This window comes from Ciona intestinalis, chromosome 11 (genome assembly GCF_000224145.3).
Source record: "Ciona intestinalis chromosome 11, KH, whole genome shotgun sequence".
In the NCBI taxonomy this organism is placed as follows: Eukaryota; Metazoa; Chordata; class Ascidiacea; order Phlebobranchia; family Cionidae; genus Ciona; species Ciona intestinalis.
The window spans coordinates 5,112,239-5,137,423 of NC_020176.2; the positions used below are offsets into that span (position 1 = coordinate 5,112,239).

The 25,185-nt window shown below is 37.6% G+C and overlaps 5 protein-coding genes and 1 long non-coding RNA gene across 9 annotated transcripts in view; 3 read left to right on the forward strand and 3 right to left on the reverse strand.

Annotated features, from left to right (window-relative positions):
• The first annotated feature begins 2,394 nt into the window (after window positions 1–2,394).
• On the forward strand, window positions 2,395–5,021 carry LOC108949929 (uncharacterized protein KIAA1958-like). The gene is made up of 3 exons (XM_018814154.2): window positions 2,395–3,197; window positions 3,414–3,497; window positions 3,736–5,021. Exons 1-3 carry the CDS (start codon window positions 2,742–2,744, stop codon window positions 4,912–4,914), a joined length of 1,719 nt encoding a protein of 572 aa, XP_018669699.1. The 5' UTR covers window positions 2,395–2,741; the 3' UTR covers window positions 4,915–5,021.
• A 63-nt stretch (window positions 5,022–5,084) lies between these two features.
• Window positions 5,085–8,613, reverse strand: LOC100183738 (trypsin-like). The gene is made up of 8 exons (XM_002130237.4): window positions 8,433–8,613; window positions 8,027–8,104; window positions 7,427–7,574; window positions 6,999–7,105; window positions 6,692–6,850; window positions 6,106–6,232; window positions 5,712–5,899; window positions 5,085–5,465 (listed from the first exon to the last, which is right to left on the reverse strand). The coding sequence occupies exons 1-8, from the start codon at window positions 8,437–8,439 to the stop codon at window positions 5,368–5,370; spliced, it is 912 nt and encodes a 303-aa protein (XP_002130273.2). The 5' UTR covers window positions 8,440–8,613; the 3' UTR covers window positions 5,085–5,367.
• Window positions 8,614–9,331: 718 nt separating this feature from the next.
• Window positions 9,332–15,713, forward strand: LOC100186096 (mitochondrial 2-oxodicarboxylate carrier). Of its 2 annotated transcripts, none has more exons than XM_026836853.1 (11): window positions 9,332–9,365; window positions 10,069–10,239; window positions 11,067–11,115; window positions 11,508–11,588; window positions 11,651–11,717; window positions 11,786–11,845; window positions 12,544–12,654; window positions 13,360–13,524; window positions 14,753–14,934; window positions 15,265–15,317; window positions 15,372–15,713. In XM_026836853.1, the coding sequence occupies exons 1-11, from the start codon at window positions 9,347–9,349 to the stop codon at window positions 15,434–15,436; spliced, it is 1,023 nt and encodes a 340-aa protein (XP_026692654.1). In that variant the 5' UTR covers window positions 9,332–9,346; the 3' UTR covers window positions 15,437–15,713. The 2 variants fall into 2 exon arrangements, with proteins under 2 accessions (XP_026692654.1, XP_002130378.1); XM_002130342.5 differs by having other exon boundaries at window positions 9,363–9,447.
• pax1/9 (homeobox transcription factor Pax1/9) lies at window positions 15,707–21,707 on the reverse strand. 3 transcript variants are annotated; one of them, NM_001032422.1, is given in 6 exon segments: window positions 15,709–16,088; window positions 16,710–16,880; window positions 16,883–16,992; window positions 17,122–17,372; window positions 18,465–19,124; window positions 21,505–21,628. In NM_001032422.1, coding segments are annotated over 5 exon segments (1,269 nt in total). In that variant the 5' UTR covers window positions 21,608–21,628; the 3' UTR covers window positions 15,709–16,088; window positions 16,710–16,735.
• LOC113474716 lies at window positions 16,085–21,603 on the forward strand. Its single transcript, XR_003396402.1, has 3 exons — window positions 16,085–16,361; window positions 21,020–21,102; window positions 21,514–21,603. It is a non-coding gene; the product is annotated as an uncharacterized LOC113474716 (long non-coding RNA).
• A 3,048-nt stretch (window positions 21,708–24,755) lies between the features above and the next one.
• LOC100185499 (actin-related protein 2) overlaps window positions 24,756–25,185 on the reverse strand; it is a gene marked incomplete in the record, with an annotated part of 3,126 nt that continues 2,696 nt past the window's right edge. Inside the window, 1 exon segment of the mRNA XM_002122457.5 lies at window positions 24,756–25,185. Within this exon segment, the coding sequence (XP_002122493.2) occupies window positions 25,111–25,185 (75 nt within the window).

A 25,185-nucleotide genomic window follows, 5' to 3' on the forward strand; every position in this document is an offset into this window, starting at 1 on the left:
GGCAGGACAACGACAGTCGTTATAACACGGGTGTTCTGTTTCATACACTTCGTGCCCGCTTACAAGTTACCACGTATGCAACTTATTTATCCTCGCATGGCGGACAACGACAATTGTTATAACACGGGTGTTCTGTTTCATACACCTCGTGTCCGCTTACAAGTTACCACGTATGTAACTTATGTATCCTCGCATGGCGAGGCAACGACAGTCATTATAACACAGGTGTTCTGTTTTATACACCTCGTGCCCGCTTACAAGTTACCACGTATGTAACTTTGTGATTGTTATTTGGATGGCACTACAGGGTTGGAACAATTACCGGTAAATAAATAGTAACACCACCGACACCAGGACCTACCACAGTAACTACAACAACATGTCTTGTGATAGTGCCATGCTCTATTAGATTAGACTATGGCTGCATTAAGAAAAAAATCAAATTTGGCGCAAATATTAAAATAAACTAACAGCATTGTTACGTCACAGGGGACATTCTCATTTCGTAGCGGCGAATCGTTTACCGTTCGATTGGAACCTTTCTTACTCGAATCCCACTGCGCGCTATCTGTGCCGCGGGTAGGGTGAATCCTTGGTTTTAATTGATTCATAGTGTGTATGTTGTAACAATTGTGTTTAGAGATGAACAATCGTATTCGCGCAATTAAAATATAAATGGATACTTCTGTCAGTTTGTTACGTCATAAGTAGACACAACTATATATGATGACAAAACAGTAAAATAAATAACTTTTATTCACCTCGTGGCAGCTTACAAGTTACTACATATGTAATTTTGCGTGTGGCTATTTTTCTGAATTGCCGACAATTTGGACAATCCATTAGTGTCCACTGGGTTGGAGCAATCTAGTATCTTGTGCAAGGGCACATCACACGCTCACAATGGTAGCCGCATCGAGCCTTGAACGCGTATCTTCTGCTGACTAATGATAATTATTCGAGACAAAGCAACCAGACAGCAGGTGTCGCTATACAATAGCTATGTTCGCGAACAAAGAACCGGAAGTTATAGAACAATCGCACGCAACGCGACAATTAACAATCGATAGAAGTTATACTCTCTCGATAACTAGAATAACAACATTTGTGACGAAAGAATGAACAATAAGTTTTAAAAGCATGAACAAAGGAAAATACAAATAATAAATCCAACATACAAACAATGTATATTTATCTTTGATTACAATAGCTAAGGTTTATATTAATTAACTTAACACAGAAATGGGAATTAGAACAAAACGACGCGTTGAAGGTTAAAACAGGATGGGGTAAAAACTATGCTTCAGCAAAAGTGTCAAATAAATATCGTGGCTGCTAAACAAATCCTGTGTAACTGTTACATGCAGGCTTACAGTGGTGGATATTGATTGTAGGAGTTTCTTTAGCCGCTTATAGTTGCCACAATAAGTTGGCATGAGAATGGTTGAATACAGGAAACAATGCTTCGAGTAACAGTGAGTGATCTTAGAGTTATTTCTGGCGTGCAAGGTACGAATAAGTGCAGTTTCCGCTGTGTCGCTGCAACCGAGTAATAAACATTTTCCCTCCGAAAACTGGAACACTTATACCAGGACAGAGGTGATTAAACAGGGTAGTTTATGTGTTATATCTAAGTATATGCGATTTAGTTAACGGAATATAATATGTTACTAAGTATAAATGTGTCTAAGTCGTATATCGTAATATAAATGTTTAAATTGGCCAGATAAAAATAATTTAAAATATCACGGCAGATCAGGTGAGACCATTGCCGTGTATAAGTTAACATCTCTATAATTATTATATTTATTTCTTTTGTCTCATTTTAATCATGGATCACGCTTTTTGTTGTGACGTCATATACTTTTCGTGCCCATTATAGCGCGTCGCTTGATGTTCATTATCCACACTACACCTATATCAAGAGGGTGTTTATATACGCATATGCGGTATAACATTATATATAACTGTAACCCCTGTGTCATGCATGATATACGGTGAATAAAGTCACAATGGTTAATTTTGGTTGGGTATGGCGTCCACTGTATATACTTTACTACGTACGGCGTATATACCTAGTTAGACTTTTGTTAAGCCGTGTATATTTTAAACTCAAGTCACTGCGTTAAAAAACGGGTGTTTAATTTATTGGTTAAAGTTCTATGAGGTTTAATATACTATATATAAACATATTTGTTCTGTGTTCTGTCGATTCTCATAAAACATAGGGTGTTTCGAAAGACTGTTATAATATTTTACACAATTTAAATTAAAAAATATATGCTTGGTCAAATATTTAACTTTAAAACGAATATCAACCACATGTATACAAGAAGTTTGGATAAGAATAGATTCCACAACGTTGTGGTATACGATACTGGGCCTTGTTATTCTCTGGAACGCGTAATGCTAGCGGTGTAATGATATCGACGAATAATAGTCTAACACGCCTAAGACCAGCTCTATAGGATTGCGCCAACGGAGTAATACCGTGTATTGGTAACCTTATCTCTGCGCGACATTTACACCGAGCATTGTAAGATCCCGTTACTATTGTATAACAGCCACCTGTCACCCTGTAAAAGATTTCTCCCACCCTTATACGTATAACTGACACTTATACCTTAGCTACTAGGGAACGGTTAGGTCCTCTTAAAGGGGGCAAAAGTTAACTGTAATACTTTACCGCAGCGGGTAGTGTAGATGCACTTATAGTGTGTTAAACAAACTTGTTTTGTGTCATGGATATTTTGGATCTAAGTTTAGAAAAGAAAAACCGTCGCAAGTGTCATCTACCACAGCGCCGTACTATTCATAACAAGATGGTGGATTTGGAAACAACGTTGGGAGCAATCAAGAAACCAAACGTTCAGGACGCCATGCATAATGTCACGCAACTAAGACGACCTGAGCATATTATATTCGGAGAGGAAAAATCAAGCGAGTCACCGAGTATCCGTTCTAACGGCGCCGTGTTACCACATCCTAATATAACTCTTAACCAATCAAGTCCAAGATACTCGTTTTTGGAGCCAGTTACGTCATCAAGCCCACTGATGCGGAACGTGAACAGTCCCCGGTTCGCAGCAGAAGATGTTTTACCAAACGACGCGCCAGGGATTCCAGAGCGAACGAAGAAACAAAATAGATGGGCGTTTAATGTCTGGAGAGAATGGGCTCGCAAGCGAAACCTAGTGGTAGGTTTGATGTTAAGTGTATGTCCGCATGGGGGCAGTATCAATGCTCGATGTAACTTATCTATCCTCGCGTGGCGGACAATGGCAGTCATTATAACACGAGTGTTCTGTTTCATACACCTCGTGCCCGCTTACGAGTTTGTAACTATGTAACCACGTATGTAACTTTGCAAGTAATTATTCTTGCACTTCTCTAATACATGGCTGTTTATTTAGGCGAATCACTCTGAGGACGTCCCGCTTGATGTTGGGAAAGCAAGTGAAGAAGAATTGGACAAATGGTTGGCCAAGTTTGTTAAGGTAAAATAATACCAACTTTTAGCTTTTATTTGTTTATTCGACTACGGTAGCAATGTTTTTAGAATTTTTAAGGTACTGTTAAATGTGGTTAAGAAAACTTTCTCATGACACTGATACTCAATGTTTATTGTTTACCACATAAATTTCGACAAATTATTTTTTGTTAAATATTTTTTAAGTGCCATTTTTATACTAAGTAAACTTTCCTACGTCACTGATATACCAACTTTTACCCCAGGAGATACGACGTAAAGATGGCAACCCTTACCCGCCCCATACACTAATGCAGATTGTGATGGGGATACAACGTTATCTCCGCCAGCAAGCGGGCCGGCCATCTATTTGTATCTTAGACCGAAGCAACCCCGCATACCACCATTTCAGATTAGTGTTGGATGAACGCATTAAAGAATTAACCAGCGATGGAATATCTGCTTATCATAAATCGAGCAGAAGAAGCTTTCCGAGTTCGAAGCTCGGTTCGGCCCAACCACAATTCCCTGACGAGTCAATGTTGTGGGAGACAGGAGTAATCGGCACCGACACGGCGCTTGGGCTGCTTAATGCTGTGTTTTATTACAACACAGTGACGTTTGGGATACGAACAGTAGACGAGCATTGGCATTTAAAGTTGTCTCATTACGTTATTGGGAACAGGGGTCAACAGTCACAAATGTTCGTTGAGTTTCTACCGTCGCGTGACTCTGTTTACACAGTGCGAGGATCAACTAAAGATAAGAGAGTTTACGCAGAACATGGAAACTCCAGGTGTATTGTCAAAATATTCCAGAAATACATGTCTCTGCTGCCATCTGACGGTCCTTTCTACCGGCACCCACAAGAACCAACATTAGTCGACAGGTCAATTCGATTCTCAGACCAATGGATCGGAAAGAACCGACTACGAGCCATGATTAAACATATCTTTGATAGCACAAGGGTAGGGGGGCGACCCAGCGAACCTGTCACGCCGAAACCGACATACGTTGAAGCGAAACAAGAACCGCAGACCGAGAGCTCAGAAAACAGAGTGTTGTCTGTCTACGATCGTCTTGCTCATGCCATGCTGCAACTAACGCAAATGCGAGGCCCGATTGCCAATAACCAATCACCTCAAGACGGTAGCAAAGACTCCACAGACGTAGAATCAACGGGGACGCCTAACGACTATATTGAACGTTTAGAAACCGCATCGTCCAATTTTGACGACGACCATGAACCTCCAAGCAAAATAATAAAAACAGATTTTGAAAACACAAGTCTAGACGTAAACGTGGATACACACACAGACAACGGGCAACAACCACCAAATAGAGACTCACCTGACAACAGCACTTTGGAAATAACGGTCCCAAAACTGATTAGGTACATAGAAGTGACGAGAGATTCGAAACGTTATTCATTTCAACTTGATTAAAACTATCAGTATTACTTTATCTTTTACTCGCACACCGCAATCTGAACATATACCTGTACTGTACTGTAATACTTTGCAATTAAATACAAACTAAAATATCAACAACACTTAACTGTGTAATACAACTTCTACTGTAGACAGTGCAGACTGCAATAATCAACAAAATCAGGTTGAAATTCCGCGGGAAATTATTACAAACGCGTTTGTTACGTTTAAAGCGCCATTGTTACGTCATAGACGATCGGTGCTGGTTGCAGGATAAACAAAATGGCGAACTTGAACAAGTTGGTGTAATGTTTGCAAATAAAAAGTAGCAATACACCCGATGCTTGGCGATGCAACTGTAGTATATGCATATAGACCACAGTGTTATTTAGAAAGGTACGTTATGCCAATCACATTGTGGAACTTGTAAAACTGATAAGTGCAACTTTGTTTAACAGATTTTCTAGGTTAAAACGTAGTTAGCTTGTGCAATATCAAGAAAAAGAAACTAGAAAACAAGATTGCACGTAGACTAGAAGTACATTTCTGTCCAACGGAGTTAGAATCTGGAATATGAAGACTGTTATAATATGCTGGTGTATTAAAATGACCATAACCGTTTGGTAAGTTGTAATATAGTTTACTCAATGGATTAGGTTGAAACAATTGCCGTTAAGTGTCTTGCCCAAGGACGTATATAGGCCTACAAAGGTGGTAGCGTTGAGCCTTAAACCTAGTAGCAGAGTGCTCCAGTTATGAGGTATAAAGCATTGTACCGATTCATAAGCTAAAGAGTCGTTAACTAAACGTACATAGAACAATAGTTTCGTTAATCCAAGTGAGGTAGTTTGACACTCTTGTATAAACCCCGGGTCTTCGAGATAAAGCACAACCGACCCCGTAGCTCGTAATGCCTTGTAACACAAAGATACCGGTGTCGTTGCAGGTCAGTGGACCCCCGCTGTCGCCCTGGCACGAATCTATATTACCGGCTTCGTACCTGAATAAGACATAATAATAGGATAAGACATAATATATAAGACACAATATATGACTTAAATTTGAATAAGGCATAATAAATGTGACTTAAATATTAATACCATCTTGCAATAACTGGCCTGTGTCGCAAACAAAGCCCCGACCGGTAAGCTGCCCTGTAAAACCTACGACCCCAGGTTCGATACCCTTGCTGGTGGGTCGACTTACCCCGCGCAAAATTGCTCGTTTGTGAAGACCATAATGCCTTCTTGTCTGTACCATGCCACACACTGGCTGTCGTTAACTATTGGTACCACAGCTTGCTGTAGGATGTTTGGGCTAACAGAACTGGAATCTGGAGACGGTTTAAACATATAATGAGAACAATGTAACATATTTATCCTCGCATTGCGGGGCAACGACAGTCGGTGTAAGTTATAACACAGGTGTTCTGTTTCATACACCTCGTGCCTGCTTACAAGTTACCACGTATGTAACTTATCTATCCTCGCATGGTAGGGTAACGACAGTCATTATAACATGGGTGTTCTGTTTCATACACTTCGTGCCCGCTTACAAGTTACCACGTATGTAACTTATTTATCCTCGCATGGCGGGGCAACTACAGTCGTTATAACACGGGTGTTCTGTTTCATACACCGCGTGCCCGCTCACCAGTTACCACGCAAGTAACTTATTTATCCTCGCATGGCGGGGCAACGGCAGTCGTTATAACACGGGTGTTCTGTTTCATACACCTCATGCCCGCTTAGTTACCACGCATGTAACTTATTTTACCCACAAGGGACCTCACCTGCTGTGGTTCCCCACCCGGTAATCCAACATGGCGATCCTACGATGGCAATCATGCCTGGACTTGGTAGCGCCACCGCGCGTACGTTCGCATTAAAGGTAATGGGGAGCGAAGTTTGTAGGAGTGTGATGTCATTAAGGAAAGTGCTTGAAACATAATCTGTGAAACAAACAAGAAGATATGACTTTTGGTTGGTGAGGTCGTTTATATCCTCGTAGTTGAAAACTGAAGTGCCTTGTTATTTAGAAACATTAATGAGATTTGAACATTGTTCGTTAGACCTTTGGTACGATTGTCAAATGTTTACCTGGATGGTCGTGGAATGACGTCAACCGATACGTCACATCCGTCGCTTCACCAGCCAACAAGTTTGTGACGCCGAGTCGAACTTCAATTGATGACGCAGACCGTATTCTGTGACGTAATAATCGTTCATTATAAGCCAAGGTGAACAAAACTGGGTTGAAATTAGCGCCCACTAACGGTTACCACGTAAACACACACACATGCTGTCTGGATACTGGCGCTCACCCACAAAGTAATATAAGTGAGAACGTATAGGCGGGAAGGGGTAATGAAACAGAACACTCGTTTTATAAAGTCTTAAATTTTCCCGCCCAGCATGGATATAAAAAAAGTAACATACGTTGTAACTTGGTAAGCGGCCCGAGGTGTATTGGTTAAGCGCTACGTGAGGGTATATACAAGTTACATTCCTATTCACCATACACGCACCCCTCTGTGCAATGAGCGGCCGATATCAACCATCGGTTCGAAATCACTGAACATCCACAAAAGTTTGTCCCCGTTGATATAAACCTTATGCTTCCCTGCCATGGCCATCGTCCCAACGTGGCGTCAACGCCGCCAACAATGCGGGAATCTAAAGGAAACAAACTGTAATTTACCAACCTAAAGTAGCGATCGGACCCTATAGTTACTTGCCTCGTGTTTCTGCAAGGGCAACCAACCGATAATATGACGGTCGCTTTTATAATCTTAGTCAAAGAACCTTTGGTATTTTAGGGTGAGTTATTTTTACTAAAACGTAGGCAACGCCCGAGCTATGGCTTGTACAAACTGGAAACAACAACCCGTGACCTACTTGGCAAACAAATATAGAAAGTCAATTATTTACGAGACGACTTATATTTGTGTCCATCGACTTCAAAAGGGATATTTACTCTATTTTAACTTCCTATTTCGTCTCATTGTTATATCTTATTCAAGGTAAACAAAAACTTTAAAAAAATAAAAAAAAAGAGAAGTTAAAAAATATAACGTTGCACTCGTTATTAAACAATGCAGCTTAAATGTACAAACCTATACACTTACCTCTTCCATAAACTCCATTAACATTTGCGATGACCAGAAACGAACTAAAAACAAAAACCCAAAACATTCCTATTGTTTCTGTTGAACGAAAGTACAACCTTTTTTATATTTCTATTTAAGTTTCAATACAAACTTGACAGCATGTATGTTTTTATACGCTTTTCATCTCAAACATTTCGGTTTAAAAACTGAAACCATCTTTAGCGATGTCTCAACTAATCTAAGCTATTTTTCTTGTTTCAACAACTAAATGAATACGAGCTTTATCACAGTTCCAGGTTTATCTAACTTAGATATTTACACAAATGGTGCAATGAACGCTGATTAATGATTGAAGAATATTACACCACAGCTATAAACATGACAATGATTAACCCATATATATTTCACCAACACATTTGCCTACCGTTCATATATGGCACTATGGTACAACCTGTTGATTATGAGGGTTACCGACCAACTTCGTCCCGCCATGCTATGGATACGCCGTTCGGCCACAAAGCAATTGATCCCAGGTATTGTTAAGTCTCAATGGAATGGTCACAACGCGTCGCGCTGTATAGTTGCTTTAACAACCTGTCGAAACAATCAAACAATACGAACGCGCGCACAGCGTAACTTTGTGACGTAGTGAAGGACAAATCATATTTTTTTATTTAATTTTTCGAATACGAAAACGAAAACAAACTAATTAAACAACGAAGAGAAGGAATTTAAACCTAAACGTCGGTCGTTAAAATACGCTACGGTTAAAACGGAAACGTGTCAATAAAATCGGATCTGCCCGATCCCACATGGCGTTAATAAACTTTACGTTTACACTGAACGATCACAAACCTATATGTTTTCAAAATTTTTTTTTTTTAAGATAAACACGCACGATTAAAAAAACATGGATAAGACTTTTCAAACTCTTTTATTGTCCAATGTAGGAGTAAACAAAGTTATTTAGAGCAATATATATAAGGATACAAATAAATTGTGGTAGCAGCATCAAGCCTCGAACAAATAACGTCTGGTCTAGAGGAAGACGTGATGACCAATGTGCCACGGCCCAGTATGGTCATGGAAACTCTAATACCACTTAACACATCCTCGTTCAATACACCCACTGTACCCACAGTCGTAATGAACTTAAAAGTTCGGGGTAGTAAGACGTTTTAAGGTGGCTGTACACAGTATCCGGCATGCGAATTCGCCTGCGAAGTCGTATGCAAACCCATTACCGAGTTCCGCATGCGGCAGCGAAATCCGGACAAAACAGACGAATTTCGGATACTGTGTACAGCCACCTTTACGCTACCGACGATTTCTATATGTATGCGACCCCCACTTACAGGTAATTCCCCTGTCTTGATATTACTCCTAAACGTGCGTGACGTGTACCAAGGTATTTTGGGGTCTATGAATAAACACAAGGGGTATGTACGATAATTGTGTACTTAACATACTGTTGTGTATGAAACGGTGAAACTGTGTATATATTTATGTTGTTATTTTCTGCCGTAAGGAAGCATACAGTCATGCTGATATCCGCTGTATTGCCTACATTGCAGCTAACGTGGAATGACAATACTTGTTTTTGCTGCATTTTTTGGCTGTTGAGGTTTCGTATAGACGTTATATTTGCACAGGGCTATGGACGTTATGTTTCAGTTTAAAATACAAAAAAAAATGCAAACAAAATTGATTTTTTTAATAAGTTTAGAATTGATAGCATGAATGCATGATAGGCACATACAGTGACAGTACTCGGATATTTAGCAATAAACTTATTTTACTTTTTCTCAACAAGGAATATAATTAGTTATTCGTGTTATATATTCATAATTTTTGTTTAATTTGCTTAAAATTAGTTACAATACATGCATATTTTATGTAATTCTATTTTGCTACCAAACAAAATTAAATAAACTGTTTAAAAACTATTGCATAAAAGTTAAGAAATTTTTATTTACAAATTTTAAAGCAACCTTTATTATTTCTATTACTTAGTATTTAATTTTATAAACCTGTGAAACTAGTTTGTTATTTTGCCTCAGGCCAAATTACTTGGAGTGAGTGGTTGTGGAGACGTTCAAGTTGCTGGTTTGTTGAAAGCAAGATGTCCAAGAAAGATGCTTACCCCTCGACGCAGGGCATGAGGAAACCTGATGTTGGGAAAGTAACTTATAAGAGGATGTTCCAACAACTTGTTGCTGGTGGTGGAGCAGGTATGGTATTGTGGTTGTAATGTTTATGTATTGTATATGAATGTAACTTGCTTTAGTATAACACGGGTGTTCTGTTTTATACACCTCATGCTCGCTTACGAGTTACCACGTATGTAACTTATTTATCCCTGCATAGGGGGGCAACAACAGTCGTTATGACATGGGTGTTCTGTTTCATACACCCTTTGTCAGCTTACAAGATACCAGGTATGTGGTAACTTATTTATCCTCGCATGGTCGGGCAATGACAGCGGTTATAACACAGGTGTTCTGTTTCATACACCTCGTACCCTCTAATAACTTTTCTTGATGTTTGAATGGGGTGATATCAAATCTGTTTAATAACTTTCAAAGCAGAGTTTGTTTAATGCAATAATTATCAACAATACAAATAGAATTTTTGTTGTGATATAAAATTTGTGTAAAAACAAGACAAAAAGGGCTGTGTTTTTAAATAAAACTCTTTACCACTCCAAGTGGCCACTGAAGAATGTTTATGCTCTCACATGGTGGCAGTCATGAGTCACTTTCTAAGAAAATTTAAAAAATATTATAATACCATGAAAATTGAAAATATCTGAAAAATAAAAATATTAATTTGGTAGGATAAAATATTCTGAAATATATGTTATTTCTATCGTTATTAAACCCGATTTAGCGAACTTCACCCACGGATGGGACTTCAAAAAATTAAGTTCCCCACGGATCATTGGTTTCCACCACCCATAACCCCAAACTAAGCTGGTAGTTTTATAACATGAGGGTCGGTTATGCTTAATTGGCATAACCTGTTACTCGTCCGTCAAATGTGTTTAATCTTGTTACAGGGCTCGTTGAAATCTGCCTCATGCACCCGCTCGACGTCGTTAAAACAAGGTGATGCATTATGATACATGTGTAGTGGGTACCTCACTGTCAAGCATTTCCATATTGTATCGCAATATGTTGAAACAACTCAATTAGGGCCTACATGATACATTATTATCCATGTCACCCTACTATGCTAACTATAACTACCAAGCTTTGTATATTATATCACATTATGCTCCAATAATAAAACTTCTATTGAACTCGCAATGATTTGTTATATTTTTTACCCATTTAATTGTAAATGTATTTTAACTTCAAGAATAAAAATATCCGTTTGCTGCTTGTCCCTTAATTCCCACTGCAAATATCGAAGAGACAATTTTTATATATTATGATGATGCTACGATATGTCATCTCATACTCACTGTCAAGCTTATTATTCCATTATTTCATCACAGATTTCAATTACAAGGCAGTGGAAGCAGCGTGCAGTATCGGTCCGTTGCTCATTGTTTTGGAACAATGTATAGAACAGAGGGGTGAGGTAGTAGTCATTAATATCCAGTTGTTTAAATACTAAACCCCAACCCCCACATCCCAGGTTCTTATCTTTCTACAAAGGGATCTTGCCACCAATATTAGCTGAAACACCAAAGCGAGCCGTGAAGGTGGGGCGTATATGATATTATGACGTTATAATAGTTGAACAAATATTTTACTGTTTATTTCATTCCAGTTTTTCTGTTTTGAGCGATACCAACATTTATTTAGTGGAGGAGGGGATAAAACACCCCTGGTGAGTTATTTATATAAATTGATTGTAATTTAACTTTATCTTAACGTTAATTTTAACTAACTTGACCAAAATATTTTATGTGTGGTAGGTGGCAGCAAATATATGGCGTATAACATTATTTATTCATACCCACCCATGTTTTGACCATTATACACCGGAAGTCCCATATTACCCCCATTATACACCGGAAGTCCCATATTACCCCCATTATACACCGGATGTCCCATATTACCCCCATTATACACCGGATGTCCCATATTACCCCCATTATACACCGGATGTCCCATATTACCCCCATTATACACCGGATGTCCCATATTACCCCCATTATACACCGGATGTCCCATATTACCCCAATGTCAAACAACAAGTGTTTTCTCACTTAAACTTATGAGTAATTTAACAAGAACTAAATCCGTGTCCCCTTTGACCCCATTATGCCACAAGCCTCTTCTCAACTCGGGAATAATTTCAGTGGTTTCCTGTCAAATAAACGGCACTAAAATAGAAAAAGGCATTTAAAACCAAATTGCAAATTTACTTTGAGGGTTTTGCAAAAACCTATTAAAATTTTATCGATTCAAAATTAATATTAAAAATAATGACAATGTAAAAAATATTGCAAAATTGAATAATTTTTTATATGATTATATTTTAATTATATATATATATATATATTTAAAATTATTTCACTCCAGGTGTATTCGCTTGCTGGCTTATGTTCAGGATTAACTGAAGGTTTGGTTTGTAACCCGTTCGAAAGAATCAAAATTTTGCTTCAATCTGAAAAAGATGTGAAACTAAAAGATGTAAGTTTATGGTGGTTTGTATAATAATGTGGTGAATGTAAAGCCAAGTTTTGTAATCTTGTTGTTTTGAACGAGTGTGTTTGTTAAAGGTTTAATCTGAGCTTTGTTTTGTTAAAAGATTAAACGTTGGTTTTGTTAACCGTAGGTAGGTAGGTGGGTGGTCTTGTCGTGGTTTTGTTCATTTAATCGGTCACTTGAATTAAGTTTCATGGTGATGGGTGAATTATGCATAACTTAAATATCTTTGGCTATTATATCTGTGACAACACAAAGAAAGATGGGGGTAGTTGGGGCAATCTCACCATACGGGCTGATCAAACATGAAGTTACCTGGGTCGGGGTATAATAGAAACGCTGAAGGTTGGTTGTCACGCAATGTGGGTGAGTCAAGCAGCTCGTGGGGTACGACGTGGGTTTGGGGGGGGAAGAAAGTCAATAAAGTAGAAGACGCTAATGACACACGAGAGTAGAAAATACGATCAGGCTGATAAGTTCCCGACACGCTACACTGGCAGTGACTGGAACCCCACTTCACTTCAATTTTAAGAGGAAACAATTTTCCATTCTCTCTCTCTCTGCTCAGTTATTTTTACATTTCACCGCTAAGATGTTTTCGGCCAAATTTTTGCCCCAACTTTGTTTGCTTACCGTGGGGGGGGGGGGTTGGCGGGCGATTGATTTTTTATTAAACTTTTTTATTCTCAGCAAGAATCAACATTTTCGAAAGCTCGACAAATCATAAGGAACGAAGGCTTTGGTATGAAAGGGATTAATCGGGGCTTGACGGCAACACTTGGTAGGCACGGGGTATGGAACATGGTCTACTTTGGTGTCTTTCACTCATTCAAAGAATATATTCCAAAATCTGAGGTAAAATACGCAGTTGTTATGAAGTATTGGGTTGAATATTAGTTTTTTATAATGTTATTATTTCTTTAACAAAGATAAAATTAATTAAAACAATGAAGAGAATTTATGGCAAAACGAATAGTGTGGCTGTTAAACAATGCAAATATTTAATTAAAACAGGTTTCTCTGTAAGTGTGCACATAGACATTTCTATATAAGTAACCAATGTATATTATGATATGCCAAGCCGTTGGCCATTAATAGTTTTATAAACCCCTTAATATGTTTATGATAACTTATAATATATTGTGAATGCGTATTATATGCACAAGTGATAAGATAAACATTCACGCACTACCATGAGTGGCTTCCGAATTCAAATGACCCGTAGTAACCTCTGATCAAATGTAGAATACCAAGCCCTTTTATTTCAAACCATGTGACGTCTGCTTGCCATGATTAAGTCAACTCTTATTTTTTGGCCCACGTAATTTTCTTGTTATTGTTTTGGGTTTGCGACGGCTTCTGTGAGACCGTCCTTGTCACGCAATGTGGTTCTACTGCCTTTCTTCTTTCCACACAAAGAAATGGCCGACTCTCGTGCTATTTCCTTGAATATTCCTCGAGAAATAAAACAATTCCAACTAATGACTGCGCCTGTGGGGTTTCAATAAACCTTTTGTTCCACCCTCCTGTCACGCTGATCGAAAATCAATAAAACATTGTTTAAAATAATAATTCCTGAATAATAATTTCACTTTCAAATCCCTTGCGTTACTCTTCCAATGTAATACCATATATTAGCTTGGGTGATAGAGGGAGGCATGAGCGTGAAATACTTGACGTGCAGTAAACGTTTGATTGAGAAGCATTTGCCGCTATACCCTCCACTGCATCACATTGTAGTAACGCCGTCAATGGGCAAACTGCAACAACGATTTACAATGAATTGCTCGTCAACCATTAAGTTTTAAGTCAAAGTTGAAATTGTTTGGATAATCATCCGCTGGTATAAACCGTTCACGCTACAATCACTGTTTGTGGGTTCAAATTTATTCTCTATATAATTTATAATCATTTATATCTTTATGCAAATAATTTTATTATCCATATCTTTTAGTATTCAGTATTTTTCAGGATTCTAATTTTTTTTTACATTTTAGTACCACAGTCCTTATAACCCACATGTTCTATCCACAATATTTTCTTATAGTTTTTTATGTTGTTAAATGCTTCTTTTACATTTTAGTCCCAGACCCAACAAGTTGTTTATAAATTATGCCTTGGTTTAACTGCTGGTACGCTTGCTTCTGTAATAAACATCCCGTATGACGTCGCTAAAAGTCGAATCCAAGGCCCACAGCCGATACCGGGTCAGATTAAATATTACGGAGCCCATTCTACCATCGTGATGATTTATAAAGAAGAGGGGTGAGTTTGAGGTTTCTTGTTAAAATTAGGGGTGTGGTATTCTTTTCTCTGCGTTTAGTTACAGGTGTAAAGTATTTTACATTTAATTCTGCAATTCAGTAATAATAGCGAAATACTAGTTGTCTTTGGTATGGTTGTAATTTTTTTCCAAAATTTAGCTTTGGAGTTTTTAACTTGTTTACTTTTTAAATTTTATTTGTTTCTTCATATTTGAACAATATGAGCCTCATCAACTCATGTTGGCGTCCCAACTAAATGAACATTAAGTTTAACGTAACCACTTGTCAATGATATATGTCAATCGTCACATAATTTGTAAAATATTTTCAGGTTTTTGGCGTTGTACAAAGGGCTCGTTCCAAAGTTTCTTCGATTGGGACCAAGTAAGTAACCTTGGTTGCCTCACTGTAACTTGAAATTACTTTGTATATTTTTAGGTGGGGCCATTATGATGTTCGTTTATGAAAGTTTGTCCGAATTTCTTGCGAAGAAATATCCGTAAACCCTCAGCAAAAAGTTTAATTGCACTTAGTTGAATAATTCAAACATTTTATTCACCCATACACTTTGCAATGCTGTAATGTTTTTAAACTGAGTAATGCAATGCTGCCAATTATAAAAATTTAGTAAAATTTATCGATTGTAATTTAATCATTTTACCTTTTATTAGAATGATTTTAACTTTATTCTTAATATAAGTATTTTCTCTATTTTCTAAATTAATTTATTTAATCTGCTGCACTATATGTGTCATTTCTAAATAAACACCAAATTCGTAACATTTTTGTTTATTATTACAAATAATATGGCTTCGGTGCAAAAAAAACTGTTTAAATTTCAAGTTTTGTGTCGAATCAAATTTGGTTTCGAAAAAAAGTTTCAGAAAAGTGAAAACTACAAATAAGATGGCGGTATAATGTTAGTTGTTTATCTACTAGTTAGTGAATAGATACAATATTGGCTTCACTGAGTTGCATAATAAACCAAAGGCAGCAATGGCGGCAGTGATTCAATTCGCGAATGGAAACAATCCTTATTCATGAAGGTATTATGACGTCATAATATATCTATATGACATCACGTTGATGACGTCTGACCATTAGAATGGATGGGTGGACGGTCGAGTTTTTGATTTCCGGAATTTTTTCCGTCTCCTGCAAAAGGATTTTAAATTTAGTATTTGTCCTTGTATGTTACAGCAAGAGTTATAACATGAGTTTCGTATTGTGCACATACAAAGCGGCCTTGTGTAACTCATGTTTACGGTGTATAATAGACTTGTAACTTTGTGTGATTGCTTTTGTTAATTTGATACTTATTGGTGACCAGTGGAGTTGCAGCATTTATGTTAAGGTGTCCTGTTGAAGGACAAGCACCAACGGCATCACCAAACTACGAATCTGCCACCGTACGCATATTATTATAAGGTAAGTCGCTTCAATAAATACATTACTGGTAAATTCACAAGTCTATAAAAAAACGTTTTATCGTTTGTTAAGGCAGTGCAGAAAAAGCTCTACACACAATACACAATCTAGTACGTCACATTGATAAACAAGCTTTATACTAATGTAGTAAGGTTTTAACAACGCCTTGCGTCCGTAATTGTATGTTTGTTTTTATAAACCCCGCCATTTCAAGCGTAAAATTGAATATTTCAAGTCCCCATGTTTTGTCATAATACCTTATGTTTGGTAACTTTGTGATTAATTATGACGCAAACATTGCCAACCAAGCGTGGACGTCTAATAGAAACACTATTTATGTTTGCCAACCTGTTTGGGGAGCCGAGACAGCGAGTTTAGGGTATCCGTGTTGTACGCCTCCATTTTGTAAGCTGTGTACACTCCTCTGGGGTGCCGGGTTTCCTGTTAAGACGGGGTCCACACCGTTCATCGGTAAAGATTGTTGCTGCCAACCTGGATGGCCATACGATGGAATGTAGGCCGGTGTCACATAATGGTGGGAATTATTCGCCATTTGTGGAGCGGAAGTGACGTATGGGGTGTTGGCAGGTGGTGTGACGTAGAGAGTGGAAAGCGGATGTGACGATCGATTCTGGAATTTAAATTTACCGCTGAATATTTTTACACAAGATGCAAAAAATAGAAAAAATAATAAAATATTCACTCCCTCCAAAAAATCTTTATAAATGTTAAATATTTTTTAAATTGTTACGTCACAAACCTCCTCTGACGTGGGTGATTGTTGCAGTGACGTGATATCACGTGACACGGGTGACGATTTCTCTCCCCCGTTTAAATGTACCGTTGTAACTTGTGTAGGGGGCGGAACACCGTACGGCGTCATGTTATTCCATTCTTCAAGTTTAGGGATGACGCTTGGTACAGACACCGGGAGCAACTGGTGGTGGTAACTACCGTTAGGTGGCGCCACAGAGATCGATTCTGACGTCATCGAATTGCTGGGTGCGGTTCCTGCGAAGGAATGTAACTTATTAATTCTATTCCATACACTTTTTTCTGTATGGCTGATAATTTAGATAACCCATTAGTGACCACAGGGTTGGAGCCGTTAAGTGTCTTGCACTAAAACACATACGCCCAGAATGGTGGCAGCGTCGAGCCTTGAACCCGCAACCTCTGCGCTAGCGGCAGGTGCGTTACCAACTTTCCACGGCTGAGTTTAAAACACGTCACTGTTGACTTCTTGTGTAGCGACATGCATAATGTACACGAGCGTAAAGTGATGGTGTTAAAGTGGCCATGGTCGATGCAGAACGAATGCGTATCGGTGATCCGGGGACGCGATACAAAATGGCGGCTATTGTTACGAAACAATGCCATGACGCGTCACGGACTGTAAATCATTGTTCTTCGCGATTTGCTGAATTGTTTTCAAAGATTGTATAATGACGTAACAATGCGAGGTTTCGTGGTTGGGGTTGCCTAATTGTTATGTTGGGTTTCACTTGCCACGCTTTTTGATTTATCCCAAAGTAGTTTTTATCCGTAGCGTGTTTAAACGATTGCTGTTTTATTGCTAATTCCTCCTGTTTAATTAATTTGATCTTAGCTATCGTATTTAAAAAGATGTGTAAAAGTTTGCACAATGTTGAATGACACTGTATTTTAAATGCAATGTCACCTAAATAATTGTTGGTGAACTTTGGTCTCAGTTGACGCTTGTCTCTTGCATATCGCCACAGCTATTGGGATAGATTTTAAACAGTCTTATCAAACAACAATAGGACCCCAATACTACATACGTATAGGGATAGCCTATGGGATTGTGGGAGTATACCTCCTTGGGCAAGACACTTAACGGCAATTGCTCCAACCCAGTGGTCACTAATGGGTTGTCTAAATTGTCAGCCTCGCAGATGGTGATTTTGTTACTTATGATAGCAGGCATATTATAAAAGAGTTTGGCTTATCTGGCACATAAAACATAACCAATTTCCAGATGAGCCAAAAAATACTATTTGAAAAATTTGAAACACCTGTGTTATAACTAATGTTGCCCCACCACGTAAGGATAAAACTGTTAAATGCACATGTTAGACTTACCTTGTAACTGTGGTTGATCGAAACGAGATCCTCTCAGTATTTCTGTCACTGAATGAGAATAGAACGGATGACAAGGCATTGGGGAACCTCGTATGGTTGGTGGGGCGTTTGGCATGTTGGGTTTACCTGTTGGTGGGACCATATAATGATTGTATATTGGGCTGTTGTAGGTGGGCCTCATGTTAGTGCTTTGTGGTGGGGTCGAATTCTCGATGTTGCTGATGGGAACGTAGTTAGGGTTGAGAGGATTGTTTGGGTGAAGGACGTTTCCGATTTTGTTCCTTAATATTCGGCTGATGGAACTTACTGACGGGACATTGTATTTATCGCAAACTGCGTCGCTTAGAAGGCGGTCCCTGATCTCCCATGCAAATATACCAGGGTCTCTGACTTTGTAATCCTTTATCGCGTTCACAACACCAGGTGTTGTGACTCTTGGTTTGCTACCACCGATTGCTCCTGGTAAGATCGAGCCTGTCTCATTATAACGGGCTAGTATCTTGCTTACACAGCCATGTGAGACCCGTAGTTGCCGACTAATGTCGCAAGGCCGAATCCCCAGTTGAGCAAGCTCGATTATTCGGAGTCTTAGAGCGTTGGGCAGCGGTCGTCCGTTCACAAATACCCCGCCGAGTTGGTTTACCTCCCCGAAAGTTTGATCTGAAACAAAATTAAGTTTAAATTTTGATATTGTTTGTTAGTGTAAGAGGGTTCGTGCTTTCATTCTCATTAATCGTTGCGTTTGGAAATAAACAAAGAATTTTTAATAACAAAACCTGTGTTTTTGACAAAAAAAGGTTTAATTTTTGAATTTCAATGGCGGCGTATATACTTTATGTCAGGAACAATAAAGTTACGTATAAATATTTAAATTAAACAGATTTATATTTGAAGGGTTTAAAATGAAACGGTTAAGTGATAGTTACCAAAAATTGTGACTATAAGAAAAAATAAAAGATATTTTTTCGCGGATTTTTCTAAATCAAAATGGCGGACACTGCGCTTTTAGTGGCGGAATGTCGCGATATTCGCGATTATTCGGCCTAGAATCGATACAATCGTGAAATTTTAGTTTCGAGCAATTTTTCTTAAATTATTCCAAATTTTAGTTTCACCTAAAAATTCTTTTTGTTTTTCGTGAAGTTTCTTGAGTTCGTCTGGACTAAGTTTGGATTCAAAACTTTGTGGTAGACACGACAACATTTCTTACAACTAACATTCAACAATTTATATATCAACTTTTATACAACCTCACTTATCTAAGGAACCATACCATTACAACGGCTGACAATATTTATTTTCATCTCATTGAATAATTTTTTTTAACTAAAAATTAAAGTTTTCTCAACAACTGTTTCAAACAACCCCCAACAAGTTGTGGGCGGAGCTGTATGGTGTCTGCGCCTCCCATACAAGTGCGTGTGTTTTGTCCAAATCTTATCAAATATCCGAGCCAGCCCGGCCATTGTTCCTAACCCATTTGACACCGATCCAGGGACAATGGTAGAAGCGATTCTCGATCCAGAATCTCCCCACATTCGATCAAGACACCAACGGTTTGTGTGTTTAACCGATTCGCGGCCACCGCGTAAATTCGCGATTATCCGCTCAATATAAACGAACATAACAATGGGACAGGTCGCGTGCTCGTTTATGATGTCATAACCAGTATCTTTATGTTTGGACAATATTGTATTGTGACGTCACATTCATATACACGAAGTTGCCTTTATGACGTCATAATTCATAACTTTCGATGCAGCGACTTCTATACACCGCTGTACAGCATGTGTTGTTTATTGCGTGTTATAACTTGGTGAATGAACAAGTTACATACTGGCACATGCAATGCATGATGTTATAGTGGTTAATATGTGTTTATTTTTTTGATAACAATTTAGATGCAAACTTTGTACAAAGTTATGCTTAAGTAAAACACATTTCAGCAGCATTAAAATTAAATTCTTCATTTTAAAATCATTTTTACATTTTTTACCAACAAAAGTTAACACATAAATTTTTTATACATTTTAAATGCGTATTGATGCCTGCGGAATTACGTGATGTCATTGCAAGCATTCAATTTAAAACCGTTTTATTTTCTTCAACAAAAATGCGAGTTAAATTTTTGCTGTGGAATTTTTGAGCGAAAGCCGAAATAGCTGGGTACCGCTGATCCACTTATATGGTTTACATGAGTTGGGACATTAGTTTTGATAAGCGACGCCGACTCCCCTCGAATTAAGATTACTAATCACTTATTGGAAGGCGATTGTGACGTGATCTTACGTCATACATCATCATTAAACGTCACTATATTTGCCTACGTCATACCCCAGGCTTGCTGGGTTAAAATAACTCTGTAAATGTTTGTTTTAAATTTAAAGTTTTTAAGCTTTTAAAAGAAATCTAATAAATGTTTTTCGTAAATTCTTTTACTTGTATAACTTCGATCAGTTTGACTGGCTTTATTTTGGACCTAAATTAATAAATTTTAAAAACTTTTTTTTTATTTAAATCCATTTTAAAACTCGAATTAAAATATTTGATCTTAGGAAGAAAGCTTAAACAACCGGAGCAAAATATAAAACCTTCGTCAAAAACATATTGAGAAATAATCGTTCGACAAAATCTAAACGTAAGGGTTTAGAATCACCTATGAAATTTTTGGTTAAATTAAAGTTTAGGTCGTGGTAAGATGGTTACCGTTAGCACATGATATATAATAATTCTTATCGCGTTTTTATCAATTAACAACAACTTTGTAAACATTCTTTGTTTATTACCAAATGGTTTGATAAAATAGAATGAAAACATCGGCCATCTTACCCCAACCTACTATAAAGTGATACAAGAATAGATATTTCTAATGTTACAATTAATATTAGTTGGACAATAGTTTATTAAGACCAAACTAACATGCGAATATTTCAATGGCGTTTCTCAGGATATTCCTCCACCCCAATCTATTATATATTAAACGACAGCAAAAGTAATACATGCAGTATAAAATATTTTATAAAATAAACGAAATACTTACTACTTGCAGCTGATGTTGGCATCATGGAAACCATGCCAGGGTTTTGTAACGGCGAACTAAACCCAACCGACTGGTTCTGTGTGGCGGTTTGCATGTTTATCATAATAATAACTTTGTAACTAACGTATATTACCACGCCTGGATAAATTACATTACATTTATAAAATACAATGTCGTAATAATACTCCATTATTAACAAACAATGGAGCGCGGAAACGTCACAGGCGGGGCAATTTCAATTGTTTAAGGAGTTTTGTTTTAAATTAAGTTTTAATTACATAATTATTAAACTTTTTTGATGTTTTAAACATTTAATGAATTTCTAAATTTATTGAAACAGCAAAAAATATTAAGACGATAATTAATACGCCCCTCGCTACCTTCAACCCACACAGCTAACTCCTGAGGCGAGAATAAGTCCCACTGTGACGACATAACCCGATGTCAAACTCCATTCTACCCCCGCTCACTTTTTATTCCTTCGCATTTTTTCTTTTCATGAAATCGTGGAATCGGCTCCGATTCTGTGAAAAAATCTTATTTTTTTAAATCTGGAAAATACCATATTTTTGGAATTACACAATTGTAATAAAAATAATTCTAAAACAAATTTATTTTGTAATTATTTTTTATTCATATTTTTTTTAAATGAATACAAAATGTAAAAATATTAAAATTGTTATTTTGTATTTAAAATATTTTCTTACAAAAAATAAATTATCGTTGGGGGGGGGGGGGGTAGACAATAAGGTAACATAGAAACATTATTGTTCAAAGATCAAAGATTTTTAAAAATGATATTTTCAAACTTTCACCGGGATATGACGTCAGATGTACTTCCGGTCTGATATTCCGTCACAATGGTGTAGCGAAGTCGCGTTTTAACGACGTTGAACAATGACACGCATTGTTACGTCACAACACCTGCGTTCGAAGATTTTGGCCGTGGATCAATTTTCGAGTTAGTGGGGCGGCCACGGGTCGCTTGCAACGGAAATATGATCAAATAAACTCTGGAATATTTTCATTGTTTTCTATTCTAGAAGAAACCTCGCTTCTATTATCGAGAAACGCGATTTTCGCGAAACTTCGATTATTTACTTTTATTCTAGAACGAAATTCCATTGTCGCTGTTTCGAGATTAATCCATCGTCGCCGATCACATGGGAACGACCGATTCTCACGTCACACTTTCCAGTGACACGTCACAAAGGGCTGTCAACATCCACCTATACGTCACAATCCCCCTTGTCCAACCCCCTCATATGGTGATAAAGGAAATTATTTCGTAACAATCGAAATATATTATTGTGGGGTAAGATGGGATACTGTTAGCACATAACATCCCATATTTCCTAATCCTGGTTTGAACAATTAACAACGCTGTTTTAGAGTCGTGATGGTGCAGTTTTGTTATTCTATAAATTGATGTGAATATTCTTTGTTATTCCAAATATGACGAAAAAAAAGCGAAAAAATGTCATATTTTCACTCACTGTACTATATCAGTTGCAACTGTGACGTAATAATTGATTTTGCGACGAAAAATTCCAGAACTTCCTTTGTTTGGAAACAATCGATCATTCCTTACTGAACAATCAGATTAAAGATTATGCGTGGGAGCATTATACAATGTCATATTACGTCATCAACTTGCTACGTCACCAACCAACAATGCGACATAAGCACGTAACTTTAAGTGGTTTAACCCGATGTCTGATCACGTGGGTATACGTCACATTTAATCTTAAATCCAACCAATAGGAAACGAGATATGTCTGTTGCTCTAGAAGCCAAATGTATTACCTTTAATAATCGGACTTAAAAACTAAAATATCGTTTTTGGTGATTATGGTTTTCTACATTTGTTTATCATTTATTATAAAACATTTTTTGACGTTTAATTTAACTTGGATAAAAAATGTGTCAAAAAATGTGACAATTGCGTCCCAATGTCAACAAAGTATGTCCGAATGTTTACAACTCCGCTTCGGTTGGAATCCATGAGGATCGTTGAGTTTGAATACTTCCATTGAAATGCACTGCCCATGGTGGATTACTAACGAGTTGGACATCCAAGACTTCTTGTGAAGGAACCCTTGCTTTAAACACCGCCATCCAATTGTACAAGGTTTGTAGTTCGAGCCAACCGTAACGTATTTTGTTACCTGTAACTCAGGAGCAATGAAAAGGGTCACAAAACGTTTATTTCAAGATGTTTTGATTGTGTTTTGTAAAACAATATCAAATAATTTGTGTCTGTCTAAATGCGCTCGTTATAACAAGTGTTACTGATAGGTTGTGGGCTATATATACGTTCATATACACTGGGCTATTTGGTATAAAACAGTCGTATGGCCGCTGACGTTGACTAAACCTATTCCTTCAGTCGGTGTCCAGTGAAAATTTTGGTTTCAAAATGTTCCTTACTGATATCCACTGTATATTTTTTGGGAAAAAGTCGCGCGTTCATGTCGAAAATTAATTCCCCGAATACATACCCTCATATACATGCACTATGCTAATAGTGAGAACGTAAGTTCCCACCCACGTTGATATAAGTGACCAACCCAACGGAAAAGCATCACCCTACTAAATTGGTTCATCATGAGTTTATTTGAGCATTTCACACGAAAGCTGTTCAAGCTAATTGTAATTTAATATCAGTTAACCTTACGTGGCATTATGCTGTAATAACAAGTAATTCGAAACCTGGCGTTTTATTACGTCATAATACATAGTCATGCGCCACACGTAAAACGCGGTTAGCGCTATTAAGAGAGTAATACTAGAACAATTTATTTCCGATTTGTATCGCAAGGAATTCTATAAAAAGTGTACGCCATTGTTTCACTACAACAGCGAGTGTGACGTCGTATAACAAAGGTGACACGTCACAATGGTAAAGTCGGAATTCACGAAACTCGAATAAGCCTGGCTATCTAGCTCCACCTAGCGAACCTTATCTTCGCTCTCATATCGACGATGGGTCGCTTATCCATTATATAATCCCGCTTTGATGAAACCCTTTGCTAAATACAGTTATGCGTGTTTCGGAAAGTTACTTTGTAATCTATTGAGTGGTTAAATATAACTCGTATATTTTGTGACAATCGAATACAATCAATATATTTGTATATTTTTGCAGTTTGGTTTAAAACCTGAATATTTCTTAATAGCGGATATATAACTGACCCTACTAGACAGCGACTGTGGCGTCACTATAACAAAACAAAGACACCATTCTGGAATATGTTATTGTCGTTTCTTGGTTTGTCTTACACAAATATTCGAGTGCAATTCTATACGTAATAATATACATTGTCACGGGGCATTGTGACGTAACAGATCGGAACGAACCATGATTAAAAGCAGCCGGTATAATGACGTCATATTAAGGCGATTACTGTGGATACATGACGTCACAAGATAGATGACGTCACTAGAGTATATATAGATTGAATATTTACAAACAATTGCATCACAATTTACGTCACGATCAGAATTGACGTCATAGTTTTAAAATCATTGATTGGTCCCCAATATAAATACTGCATATATATCAACTATTATGATGTTTCTATGTTGATATACACAGTTGGTAAGTTAACCAACTTTCACCCCCAAATTCTCCAACACACGGAGACCTTTCTCTTCGTATTCTTGCTTCGTCAACCAGAA